This window comes from Arvicola amphibius, chromosome 2, assembly GCF_903992535.2.
Source record: "Arvicola amphibius chromosome 2, mArvAmp1.2, whole genome shotgun sequence".
NCBI classification, from domain to species: domain Eukaryota; kingdom Metazoa; phylum Chordata; class Mammalia; order Rodentia; family Cricetidae; genus Arvicola; species Arvicola amphibius.
In genome coordinates this window covers 79026217-79039654 of record NC_052048.2, presented here as the reverse complement: position 1 = coordinate 79039654, position 13438 = coordinate 79026217, and the positions used below count along the sequence as shown (strand labels likewise).

General features: G+C 40.5%; 1 gene segment (V, D, J or C); it reads left to right on the top strand.

Annotated features, from left to right (window-relative positions):
- The first annotated feature begins 1785 nt into the window (after window positions 1-1785).
- Window positions 1786-2470, top strand: LOC121677083. The segment is given in 2 exon segments: window positions 1786-1881; window positions 2091-2470. Coding segments are annotated over 2 exon segments (429 nt in total).
- Window positions 2471-13438: the final 10968 nt, after the last annotated feature.

The window sequence follows — 13438 nt, the reverse complement described above, 5'->3', positions numbered from 1 at the left end:
AAAAACACACATATATCCACCTGGAAAGGGGAAAGAGACAATATCTCCTTAAAAATTGGCAGAATTTGTTTAGGTAAGAAGGGAAGGCCAAATGACCAAAACCACAGCAGAACTTCAAAAAATCAAAATATTAGCTGGTGTTGGCACTATGGATAATATCTAGTCCAGTTCAGGATTACTCTCTGCATAAACATAAATAAAAGACCACTTTCTCTTAAGAAAACTCTGGAAATTTGTCATATGTCAACTCTTGGGCCCAAGAGGACAGTTAGATTTAGAGCAGATCTATTGACAGTCCCCTCCAATACTATGAATGACCTTTAAAGAGAGCAGAACATGAAACAAAACATTAGCAGGTGCAGTCACTAGAGGGAGCAGCTAGTCCAAATCAGGTCTACTCTCTGAACTTTTGGAAGGTTTGGTTTATGACTTGTATGGCTGTATAAACAATTCAGATACTGTAGACAGTAAGTACTAAGTGACCATATTCCCACCCTTCTAGGAGCTGATGTAAAAGTGAAATATGTCACAGATCCACTGCCACTGAGTCTGATGATACTCTTGATTGCAGATTGGATGCCTTACTAATGGTTTAGAAAGATTTTCTGTTTTCAGACTGGTGTGGCAAGCAATATTGACTTTGTCTCCATGAAAAACAGACAGCATTGCTTGAGACCAGGTCATCTAAACTTCATATCTGCTGAGTGACAGGATAAAGAACTTTTTTATATTGTAATAAATCACCAGACTGTCTTGTATATTCATAAAACAATTTAAATTTTCCTAAATAGTGAAGAGAAACTCAGAATTGAATTCCCCACACTCATTATTTTGCATTGTCAGTTTTCTGTATTTTTATTATTTTTAGAGATACATAGCTGCTGTTTATAGTTTATAACTTTCTTTACTTACTTGCACCCTTACCATATAATTTATCACATATTTTCTCACCTTAAAATAATGAATGTGATGTAATGAGTATGTATTGTGAGGATATGATGTGCATATTCTCCTTTATGATATGTAGTCTGAATACATTGCATCATTTTATAAAATGATGTAAATTTATTATAGTTTAAAAATAAGTACATTATTTAAAAATGAATAAAATGATTATTTGAAATCATTGTTAAACTGAAGAGTTAGTTGAATATTTAAGATGGTAGTAATTTATGAAAGAGATTTTTGAAAATGTCCCTATCTCTTGCCAGTGTTTTTCACAGATGAATTATGGCATGTTATTAAAGTCTATCATACCTTTTCATACATGGATCATCAGTTTGTCATTGTGCTAAGTCACCTAAAAACCCTATACTAGCTAGACTTTCCCTACATTATTCTCCAAGATGCTCTAGTTTCATGATTACATCCATCTTTGTGATAATTTTCAGTCTTCTTCTATGAGGGCTGAATTACTTATGCCTATAGGTGGTGGGTTTTATATGGGTATTCACTTGTTCTGTTATTTGTGCAAGGTATGCACTTGTTCTATCATTTGTGCTAGTTATATAAATTTCAAATTAGACAACAAGACTTCATTGTTAACCCATAGTTACAACTGATTTGAAATGCTTTATCGATTTTTCATCATCCTGCTTGTCTCCCATCTGGCACCACATTTTGTTTTAATACTTTCACTCCTTTTCTATAAGAAGATTTCGAGTCACCTTTAAATTTAAGAAGCCCACATAACTGCCTTCTCTATGTACACTGTTATGCACTTCATGATATTTGCATATTGCTCCCCAGTGAGGTCCCTGCTATGAGGGCCTAAATAAAAGCTCAACTGTACTCTTGCCTTCACTGATAACTATTTAGTTTATCTCCTCAAAATGATGTTTCCTGTCCAGTCCCTGTTTCTGCCAATTTTCTGCATTCTGGGTAAGAATAGTCATGGATAAAAGCAGGAATGAGGGTAAAGTGAACTGTCTGGTTGCCTATGTGTGCTGTCCATGTGTAATGAGGCAGGTCCTGTTGTTCAGGATGGGCATGTGAGGCTTGGTTATGTGATGATGAGAAAATAAAGAGACATGATCTGTGCTAAGATCAAGATTCTGATTTACATGGACTTTGTACTATTCTAATTTCAGGAACCAATGGTGATGTTGTGATGACCCAGACTCCACTCTCTTTACCGGTTACCATTGGACAATCAGCCTCCATCTCTTGCCGGTCAAGTCAGAGTCTCTTATACAGTGATGGAAATACCTATTTGAGTTGGTACCTACAGAGACCAGGCCAGTCTCCACAGCGCCTAATCTATTTGGTGTCCAACCGTGACTCTGGAGTCCCTGACAGGTTCAGTGGCAGTGGGTCAGGGACAGATTTCACACTCAAAATCAACAGAGTAGAGGCTGAGGATATAGGAGTTTACTACTGCTTCCAAGGTACACATGTTCCTCCCACAGTGATACAGACCCTAACAAAAACCTCCTTGCTTGGAGAGGTTCAGCTGCAATGTGCTGCTTGACTGGAGAAGAGCAGTTTATTCTGCATTACTGTGAGGTGCAGGTGGAAGGGAACCAGTGCAATTGTTTGCACCTGAGAACTCTAGCTAAACTCATCTAGTTGTGTGAGTGGTTTGGCTAGGCCTCATGTAACATGAATTTTTTGTCTTTTATTCGGTAACAGCCATTTTAATGTTTCTGTATAATAATGATTACATATCATTATTTCAGTTTAATGTTAAAAATTTTACACATATATAAATTTTCATTATTTTCTTGAACTTTATTTTTAACGTTTCCTTTTAATGATGTATGCCCATTTGTTAGATTCTCTTTCCACTTTTAAAATCCTTAAAATCCATTTGAAGTTTTTCTGTTGAGAATTCTCTGTTCAGTTCAGTACCCCATTTTTTAATTGGGTTCATTAGAGTTTTAATGTCTAGTTTTTTGAGTTCTTTATATATGGCCAAAAGACATGTAAGGTCATGCTTAACCTCCTTAGCGATCAGGGAAATGCAAATCAAAACAACTCTGAGATACCATCTTACACCTGTCAGAATAGCTAAAATCAAAAACACCAATGATAACCTATGCTGGAGAGGATGTGGAGTAAGGGGAACACTCACCCATTGCTGATAGGAATGCAAACTTGTGCAACCATTTTGGAAATCAGTGTGGTGTTTTCTCAGGAAACTGGATTCAACCTACCTCAGGACCCAGCAATTCTACTCTTGGGAATATACCCAAGAGATGCCCAATCATACTACAAAAGCATTTGTTCAACTATGCTCATAGCAGCACGATTTGTAATAGCCAGAACCTGTAAACAACCAAGGTGCCCCTCAATAGAAGAATGGATAAAGAAGGTGTGGCACATATAACCTTTAGAGCTCTACTCAGTGGTAAAAACAATGACATCTTGAATTTTGCATGCAAATGGATGGAAATAGAAAACACTTTACTGAGTGAGGTAACCCAGACCCAAAAAGAGGAATATGGTATGTACTCACTCATAAGTGGATTCTAGCCATAAATAAAGGGCATTAAGCCTATAATTAGTGATCCTAGACAAACTAAATAAGAAGGTGAACCCAAAGATATACATATAGTTATCATCCTGGATACTTGAAGGAGTCAAGATTGCCAGGCAGGGATTGGGAGCATTGGGGTGGGGTGGGGTGGGGATAAGGGGAAATGGGGAGAGAGAAAGGAAAAGGGGAAGATGGGGAGAGCTTGAGGGAATGGGATGGTTGGGATGGAGGAGGGGTGGATGTGGGAGGAGAGATGTAGATATCTTAATTAAGGGAGCCATTTTAGGGTTGGCAGGAGACTTGACTCTAGAGGGGTTCCCAGGTGTCCAAGGAAATGTCCCCCAGCTTGTTCCTTCGGCAGTAGAGGAGAGGGTGCCTGAATTGGCCTTGTCCTATAGCCACACTTGCATATTACCATAGAACCAGGGCTCACCTATCAACTGCTGGAATTCCCTCATAGATCAATATAGTGATAATGGTGACCCTATTGTCATTACACTGATAAATACAACTGATTATATGCTGTGGGAGCTCCTTCTGCTCCTTCAGGCAATAGTCTTTGAGAAACCAGCCCACTGTGGCGTGTGCAGTGGCAGCCCTCCTCTCTTGCTCTTGCTCCAGACTCTGGTTCCAGTGAGTAGACTCCTTTCCTGGCTGTCATGTATGATGGTGTTCTGTAATTCTTTACCCCTCAAATAAATAACCCTTTGAGCAATAAGCAAAACTTGTGTGGGATTGTTTCACACTTTATCTGGCACCCATTCTTTGGTTTTAGAACCATGTTCCTATCCCCCAACACCCCCTTCCCCCAGCTCTGCTGCCTTTCTTGGCTTGGCTGCCTGCCGCCAGCTCGGCTTGGCATGAGCCCTCCCTCAGACATGGAAACTCCACACCTCCCAGGATCCAAGTGGCCCAGATGTTAGGTCCATAGAGGACAGGCCTTCACACCCTCACTTGATCTGTTTTGCACTCTTGTGGTTGGTTGAAAACAGGAACAATCTGTTATTTTCAGCAATGTTTCTAAGGATGTTTTCCCCTAAGCCACTGAGTTACAGTGATGAGCTTTCTGCTTTTGCTGGCTTGGCCTCCCCTGCTGAGGGCTATATATACGGTGTGAGAAAGTAGAATAAAGGCTTGTCTGCAGAACGTGAAGTTGTGTTGTGTGTTAATTCTGTCATCCCTTGCTCAGAAGAATGACAGTTGCTGTGCTGATGTGGCAAAGTGGAGGTTTCCTCCGAGATCTAAAAAGAAGGGGCAGTGGACAGGGTTGTCCTGGGGTAAAAAATGCAGTCTGTAAGCAGTAAGAGAGACCTGACATATCAGATAGCTAAATTGTTAGAGCAATAAGGAACCACGCTCAAAGAGAGAACTATAGAGGATTTTTTAAAGAATATAGCCACAGCAAACCCATGGTTTTTGACAGGTGGAGGTTTGAACATCTCCAACTGGAAAGAGGTAAAATGTCTGCAAAAGGAGGGTGCTGATAGCATACCTATATCTACCTTTTCACTATGGCACCTCGTTCACGATGCCCTACTTACTGATAAAGTGAAATTGAGACCGGGGGTCATCGTGGCCGAAAAGATTCTTGAAGAAACGCAGGAGGAGGAGACTCACTGGTCCATAGGATCGTCAGAGTTGGGTAGGGACCAAAAGGAAATGTTAGAGGTACCAGGGGGAACTTTGGAATCTGGCGCAGGACTAAGGCGAGGGCCAAAGTCTGCCCACTTTTGGGCTCAAAACCAGATAGCAATAACCTCTGAGTCAGAAAATGGGAAAGACAACCTCAGCTCTAGTGCAGAAAATAGTTTATCTGATGAGGAAGCACAGTTAATGCAGGAAATTAAGGTACTTCAAAATGGCTGAAGCGCTGTAATGTGAAGGATTCCTTATGTGCGCCCTCAGACTCATCTGCTTATAATGAGGATTGGCGAAAGAGGGAGTCCCATTGGGGACTGACAGATGACTGGGAGGCCAAAGAGGACTCAGAAAGAAGAGCAGGTGTCTGTTTTCGGCCCAGCACACAGTTGCTTCGGTTATAGAGAGGTACCTGATCCTAACAATCCAGGACAGATGCTGAGATAACATGTGGCCTTGAGCTTTAAGGAGATGAATCAATTGAAAGAGGCCATGACAGTATATGGCTCTCAGCCCCGTTTACTCTTGCCATGGTAGAATCTTTTGTGGCATTGAATCTTACACCTAGTTAATTGCAGCAGCTATGCCATGTGGTACTATCAGGAGGAGATTACTTATTGTGGAGGAGAGAATATCAAGAAAATTGTTTACAAATGGCTAGGTTAAATGTGCAAGTGGGACAGGCACAGCAGAATCTAGACATGCTAACTGGAGTAGGAGCTTATGCTGACTTGGCCAATCAAATTGTGCTTGATCCTGCCATATATCTCCAGATGGTGGCTGTGGCTACCAAAGCTTGGAAAGCCCTGCCAAACAAGGCCATGGGGGATCAGCTGTCAAAAGTTTTTCAAGAACCTTCAGAACCATTTCAGGACTATGTGGATAGGATATTGCAGTAGGCAGGGAGATTGTTTGGTGATGTAACCACAGCTATGCCCATAGTTAAGCAGCTGGCATTTGAGAATGCAAATAAATACTGTAAGGAAACCTTGTGGCCACATAAGGCAAAAGGCTTAAATGAATATATCTGGATCTCCGGGGATATTGATGAGCACTTCATTCAGGGCCAGGTGATTGCCACTGCCATCAGGCCTGGGTGAGGATCCCAGACAACTGGGAATAAAATCTGCTTTAATTGTGGTTACCCTGGACATTTTAAAAAGGAATGTCCACAACTCACTCAAGGAACTACTGCCAGACCAGGAAAGTGCCCATGTTGTAAAAGGGAGGCCCATTGGGCACATGACTGCAGATCTAAGACAGATAGAGATGGAAGGCCTCTGCCCGTCCAAGACCAAGAGCAGGGAAAATGGCAGAGGGCCCCACTCGAGGGCAACAGAACCTCAGTTTATGGAGCAATGACACCAGGGGATCCCACCCCAGCAGTGGCCGTATCCAGTTTGTTCCACAGGGTAATCCTTTTGCTTTGCAGACCTTGCCTGCACCACCCAAGGAAGTGCAGGACTGAACCTCAGTACCTCCTCCCGAGCAGTCTTGTCAGCCAAAATGGGGATTCAAGCTTTACCCACTAATGTTTTGGGGCCACTCCCTAGAGGGACCTTGGGACTTATCTTAGGAAGAAGCAATACCATCTTGAGGGGAATTCAAATTTATCCTGGGGTTGTTGATTCAGATTATCAAGGAGAAATAAAAATTATGACATCAGTTACTCAAGGAGTTACAGTAATTCCTCAGAAGGATCATATTGCCCAATTGGTCTTGTACCCCTAGTTAACACCTCCAACCCTGTGGCCAGGTCCAGTCAGTGTTCTAAGGGTTTTGGATCATCTGACCCTGCAGTCTTTTGGGTAGCTCATATGAAAGAAAGGCCACGATTGGAACTGATTATTAATGAGAAGTCATTTAATGGGATTTTAGACTCTGGAGCTGATGTCTCCATTCTGTCCTTAGAATTCTGGCCTAAGAAGTGGCCATTAGAAAGTAGTAGAGCCACTCTATGAGAAATAAGTCAAGCAAGTCCCAAGAAAATTGCAAAAATATTAAAATGGCAGGATAATGAAAGCCATTAATGATCTATTCAAAAATCATCCCGTTATATTCTTTAGAGTGATTAGAGGATCTCCCATATGCTCAGCTAGTGCTGTCTTTACAGATGCTTACCCAAAAGGTAATGCAGTAGTGGTTTCTGGAGGAAAAGTTTGTAAATGTCCTGTGGGGGATGTATCAGCCCAAGCTGCAGAGGTAACAGCCTGCATCACTGCAGTCTAGCTCTTCCCTGGGGAACCTGTAAATTTGTATACTGATAGTGTATTTATGGCCCACATTTTTAAGCCATCGGAGACATCTGCATATATATCACCTACCTCTGAGGTCCATCATTTGCTCAGCTGTGTTCAGCATTTGATTTGTAGGTCCAGGAAGGTGAACAACCAATCTGACAAGGCTCACACAGAGCCCCTCCTTGTCGTAGAGACCAAGCCCATCGCCATTGTCCTTGGCTTCTCGGTCAGCCTCCACTGTCAGCCACTTTCAGAGAATCCGGTTTGGTCAGATGTTCCATCAGTCCCATTCCAACTGGACTTGGTGATCTCCCGTTAGTTCTGTCCCGCCATCTCAGTGGGTGAACGCATCCCTCACGGTAATGACTTTCTTCCTCGTGTTTTCTCTCCTTCTGCTCCTCATCAGGACCTTGGGAGCTCAGTCCGGTGCTCCAATGTGGGGCTCTGTCTCTCTATCTCCATCCATTGCCAGGTGAAGGTTCGATGGTGATATTCAAGATATTCATGAGTATGGTTATAGGATTTGGCCTTTTCGGCTCCCTCACCTCAGCTGCCCAAGGAACTAGCTGGGGGCATCTCCCTGGTCACCTGGGAACCCCTCTAGAGTCAAGTCTCTTGTCAACCCTCAGATGGCTCCCTTAATTAAGATATATGCTTCCCTGCTCCCATGTCCACCCTTCCTATATCCCAAGCATCACATTCCCCAAAGCTCTCCCCATTCTCCCCTTTCCCCCAACCAACCCCACCCCCAAGTTCCCAATTTATGCCAGGCAATCTTATCTACTTCCAACATCCAGGAGGATAACTGTAGGCTTTTATTTGAGTTCATCTTCTTATTGTCTTCTCAAGGATCACAAAGTATAGGCTCGATGTCCCTTAATTATGGTTAGAAACCGATTATGAGTGAGTACATCCCATGTTCATCTTTTTGGGTCTGGGTTACCTCACTCAGAATAGTGGTTTATATTTCCAAACATTTGCATACAAAATTCAAGATCTCATTGTTTTTTATCGCAGAGTAGTATTCTAATATGTATATATTCCACAGTTTCTTCATTAATTCTTCAACTGAAGGGCATCTAGGTTGTTTCCAGGTTCTGGTTAATATAAATAATGCTGCTATGAACATAGTTGAACAAATGCTTTTGAAGTATGATTGGGAATCTCTTGGGTAAATTCCAAAGAGTGGAATAGCTGGGTCCTGGGGTAGGTTGATACTAAATTTCCTGAAAAACCGCCACACTGTTTTTCAAAGTGGTTGCACAAGTGTACATTCCCACCAGCAATGGTTGAGTGTACCCCTTACCCCACAACCTCTCCACCAAAGGCTATCATTGGTGTTTTTGATGTTAGCCAATCTGACAGGTGTAAGATGGTAACTCAAAGTTGTTTTGATTTGCATTTCCCTGATAGCTAAGGAGGTTGAGCATGACCTTAAGTGTCTTTTGGCCATTTGAATTTCTTCTGTTGAGAATTCTCTGTTCAGTTCAGAGCACCATTTTTTTTTAATTGGGTTAATTAGCATTTTAAAGTCTAGTCTCTTGAGTTCCTTATATATTTTAGAGATCAGACCTTTGTCAGTTGCAGGGTTGGTAAAGACCTTTTCCCAGTCAGTAGGCTGCCTTTATGTCTTAGTGTTAGTGTCTTTTGCTTTACAGAAGCTGCACAGCTTCAGGAGGTCCATTTATTCAATGTTGCCCTTAATGTCCGTGCAACTGGGGTTATACATAGGAAACGGTCTCCTGTACCCATATGTTGTAGAGTACTTCCCACTTTCTCTGCTATCAGGCTCAGTGTGTTCTGATTAATATTGAGGTCTTTAATCCATTTGGACTTGAGTTTTGTGCATGGTGATAGATATGGATCTACTTTCATTCTTCTACAGGTTGACATCCAGTTATGCCAGCACCATTTGTTGAAGATGCCCTCTTTCTTCCACTGTGCACTTTTGGTTCCTTTATCAAAAATCAGGTATTCATAGATTTGTGGTTTAAGATCCGGGTCTTCTATATGATTCCATTGGTCAACTTCTCTGTTTTTATGCCACTACCAAGCTGTCTTCAATACTGTAGCTCTGTAATAGAGTTTGAAGTCAGGGATGGTAATGCCTCCAGAAGTTCCTTTATAGTATAAGATTGTTTTGGGTATCCTGGGTTTCTTGTTCTTACATATAAAGTTGATTATTGTCCTCTCAAGATCTATGAAGAATTTTGTTGGGACCTTGATGGGGATTGCATTGAATCTATAGATTGCTTTTGGTAGAATTGCCATTTTTACTATGTTGATCCTCCCAATCCAAGAGCAAGGGAACTCCTTCCATTTTCTGGTATCTTCTTCAATTTCTTTCTTCAAAGACTTAAAATTCTTGTCAAATAAATCCTTCACTTCCTTGTTTAGAGTTACCCCAAGATACTTTATGCTATTTGTGGCTACTGTGAGAGGAGATGATACTTCTCTGATTTCCTTCTCTGATTCCTTATGCTTTTTGTATAGGAGGGCAACTGATTTTTTGGAGTTGATCTTGTACCTGCCACATCACTGAAGGCGTTTATCAGCTGTAAGAGTTCTTTGGTGGAGTTTTTGGGGTCTCTTATGTACACTATCATATCATCCACAAATAACGAAAGTTTAACTTCTTCCTTTCCAATTCGAGTTCCCTTAATCCCCTTATGTTGTCTTATTGCTATTGCTAGAACTTCAAGCACTATATTGAAGAGATAGGGAGAGAGTGGACATCCTTGACATCTTCCTGAATTTAGTGGGATGGCCTTGAGTTTCTCTCCGTTTACTTTGATGTTAGCTGTTTACTTGCTGTAAATAGCCTTTATTATATTTAGGAATGACCCTTGTATCCCTATTCTCTCCAAGACCTTTATCATAAAATGGTGTTGAATTTTGTCAAATGCTTTTTTTTTTTTTTTTTTTGGTTTTTCGAGACAGGGTTTCTCTGCAGCTTTTTTAGAGCCTGTCGTGGAACTAGCTCTTGTAGACCAGGCTGGCCTTGAACTCAGAGATCCGCCTGCCTCTGCCTCCTGAGTGCTGGGATTAAAGGCGTGTGCCACCACCGCCCGGCTGTCAAATGCTTTTTCAGCATCTAATGAGATGACCATATGGTTTTTTCCTTCAGTTTATTTATATGATGGATTACATTGATAGATTTTCGTATGTTAAACCAGCCCTGCATCTCTGGGATGAAGCCTACTTGATCATAGTGGACAATTTTTCTAATGTGTTCTTGGATTTGGTTTGCCAGTATTTTATTGAGAATTTTTTTTCAATGTTCATTAATGAGATTGGCCTGTAATACTCTTTCTTGGTTGGGTCTTTGTGCAGTTTAGGTATCAGGGTAACTGTAGCTTCATAAAAGGAATTTGGCAATGACTCTTCTGTTTCTATATTATGAAATACCTTAAGGAGTATAATTATTAGGTCTTCTTGGAAGTTCTGGTAGAATTCTGCATTGAAACCATCTGGTCCTGGGCTCTTTTTGGTAGGGCTTTTTTTGATCACAGTTTCTAATTCTTTGTGACTAACAGGACTACTTAGAATGTTCACCTGGTCCTGGATTAACTTTGGTATATAGTACTTATCTTAAAAAATGTCCATTTGTTTTATATTTTCCAATTTTGTGGCATAAAGGCTTTTGTAGTAAGATCTAATGATTTTCTGAATTTCCTCTGTGTCTGTGGCTATTTCCCCCTTTTCGTTTCTGATCTTATTAATTTGCATGGTCTCTCTCTGCCATTTGATTAGTTTGGCTAGGGGTTCAACAATCTTGTTGATTTTCTCCAAGAACCAGCTTTTTATTTCAGTGATTCTTTGGTTTGTTTTCTGCGTTTCCATTTTGTTGATTTCTGCCCTCAGTTTGATTATTTCTAGTCTTCTACTACTCCTAGGTGAATCTGCTTCTTTTTTTCTATAGCTTTCAGGTGTGCTGTTAAGTCACCAATGAGTGCTTTCTCCGTTTTCTTTAAGTGGGCGTTTAGTGCTATGAACTTTCCTCTTAGCACTGCCTTCATTGTGTCCCATAGGTTTGAGTATGTTGTGTCTTTGTTTTCATTAAATTCAAGAAAGACTTTAATTTCTTTCTTTATTTCTTCCTTGACCCAGGTGTGGTTCAGTAGTTGACTATTCAGTTTCCATGAATTTGTAGGCTTTCTGGGGGTAGCATTGTTGTTAAATTTTAATTTTAATCCATGGTGATCTGACCGGACACAGGTGGTTAGTAATTTTTTTTTGTAACTGTGGAAGTATGCTTTGTTACTGAGTATGTGGTCAATTTTCGAAAAGGTTCCATGAGTCGCAGAGAAGCAGGTATATTCTTTCCTATTTGGGAGGAATGTTCTATAGATGTCTGTTAAGTCCATTTCATTCATTACCTCCATTAAGTCTTTTAATTCTCTGTTAGGTTTCTGTCTGATTGACCTGTCCATTGGTGAGAGAGGACTGTTGAAGTCTCCTACTATTAATGTGTGTGGTGTGATGGCTGCCTTGAGTTCTAGAAGTGTTTCTTTTACATAATTGGTTTTTTTTATATTAGGGGCATAGATATTCAGGATAGAGACTTCATTCTGAAGGATTTTTCCTGTTATGAGTATAAAGTGTCCCTCTCCATCTCTTCTGATTGATTTTAGTTTGAAGTCAACTTTGTTAGAAATTAATATGACCACACCCACTTGTTTCTTAGGTCCATTTGCTTGATAAACTTTTTCCCAACCCTTTACTCTGAGTAGGTGTCTGTCTTTGTGGTTGAGGTGTGTTTCTTGTAAACAGCAGAATGTTGGATCCTGTTTTTGTATCCAATCTCTGAGCCTGTACCTTTTTATAGGTGAATTGAGTCCATTGATATTAAGTGATATTAATGACCCAGTGGTTGTTAACTCTGGACATTTTTTGTAGTAGATTTGTGTGTTTCCCTTCTTCTAGTTGTGCTGGTGAAGGGTCACTAGATGTCTGAGTTATTGTGGGTGTATTTGGACTCCTTGTTTTGTGATTTTCCTTCTATTGCTTTCTGCAAGGCTGGATTTGTGGCTACGTATTGTTTAAATCTGTTTTTCTCCTGGAATATCTTGTTTTCTCCATCGATGGTGAATGCAAGCTTTGCTGGGTATAGTAGTCTGGGCTTGCATCCATGTTCCCTTAGTGTCTGTAGCACATGTCTCCAATACCTTCTGGCTTTCATGGTTTCCAGTGAGAAGTCAGGTGTAATTCTGATAGGTTTCCCTTTGTATGTTACTTTACCTTTTTCCTTTGCAGCTCTTAATATCTGTTCTTTATTCTGTATGTTTTGTGTTTTGATTATTATATGGCATGGGGATGCTTTCTTTTGATCCAGTCTATTTGGTGTTCTGTAGGCTTCTTGTACCTTCATAGGAATATCCTTCTTTATGTTGGGGAAATTTTCTTCTATAATTTTGTTGAATATATTTTCTGGGCCTTTGAGTTGTAATTCTTCTCCTTCTTCTACCCCAATTTTTCTTAGGTTTGTTCTTTTCATGGTGTCCCAGATTTCCTGGATGTTTTGTGCTAAGAATTTGTTGGATTTGATTTGTTCTTTAAACTGTGAGTTTATTTCCTCTATAGTATCTTCAGAGTCCGAGATTCTTCCTTCCTTCTCTTGTATTCTGTTGGTAATATTTGTCTCTGTAGTTTCTGTTCGTTTACTCAGAATTTCCATTTCCAGTCTTCCCTCGGATTGTGTTTTCTTCATTACCTCCATTTCATTTTTCAGGTCTGGTACTGTTTCCCTTACCTGTTTGATTGCTTTTTCTTGTTTTTCTTGGGTATCTTTGAGAGATTTATTTATTTCATCTACCTTTTTGTTTGTCATCTCCATTTCTTTTTTTTTTTGTTTGTTTGTTTTTTTTTTTTTTTCGAGACAGGTTTTCTCTGCAGCTTTAGAGCCTGTCCAGAAGCTAGCTCTTGTAGACCAGGCTGGTCTCGAACTCACAGAGATCCGCCTGCCTCTGTCTCCCGAGTGCTGGGATTAAAGGCGTGCGCCATCACCGCCCGGCTTCATCTCCATTTCTTTATGGCAGTTTTTAACTTCCTGTTTAAGGTCCTCTATTATTTTCATAAAGTA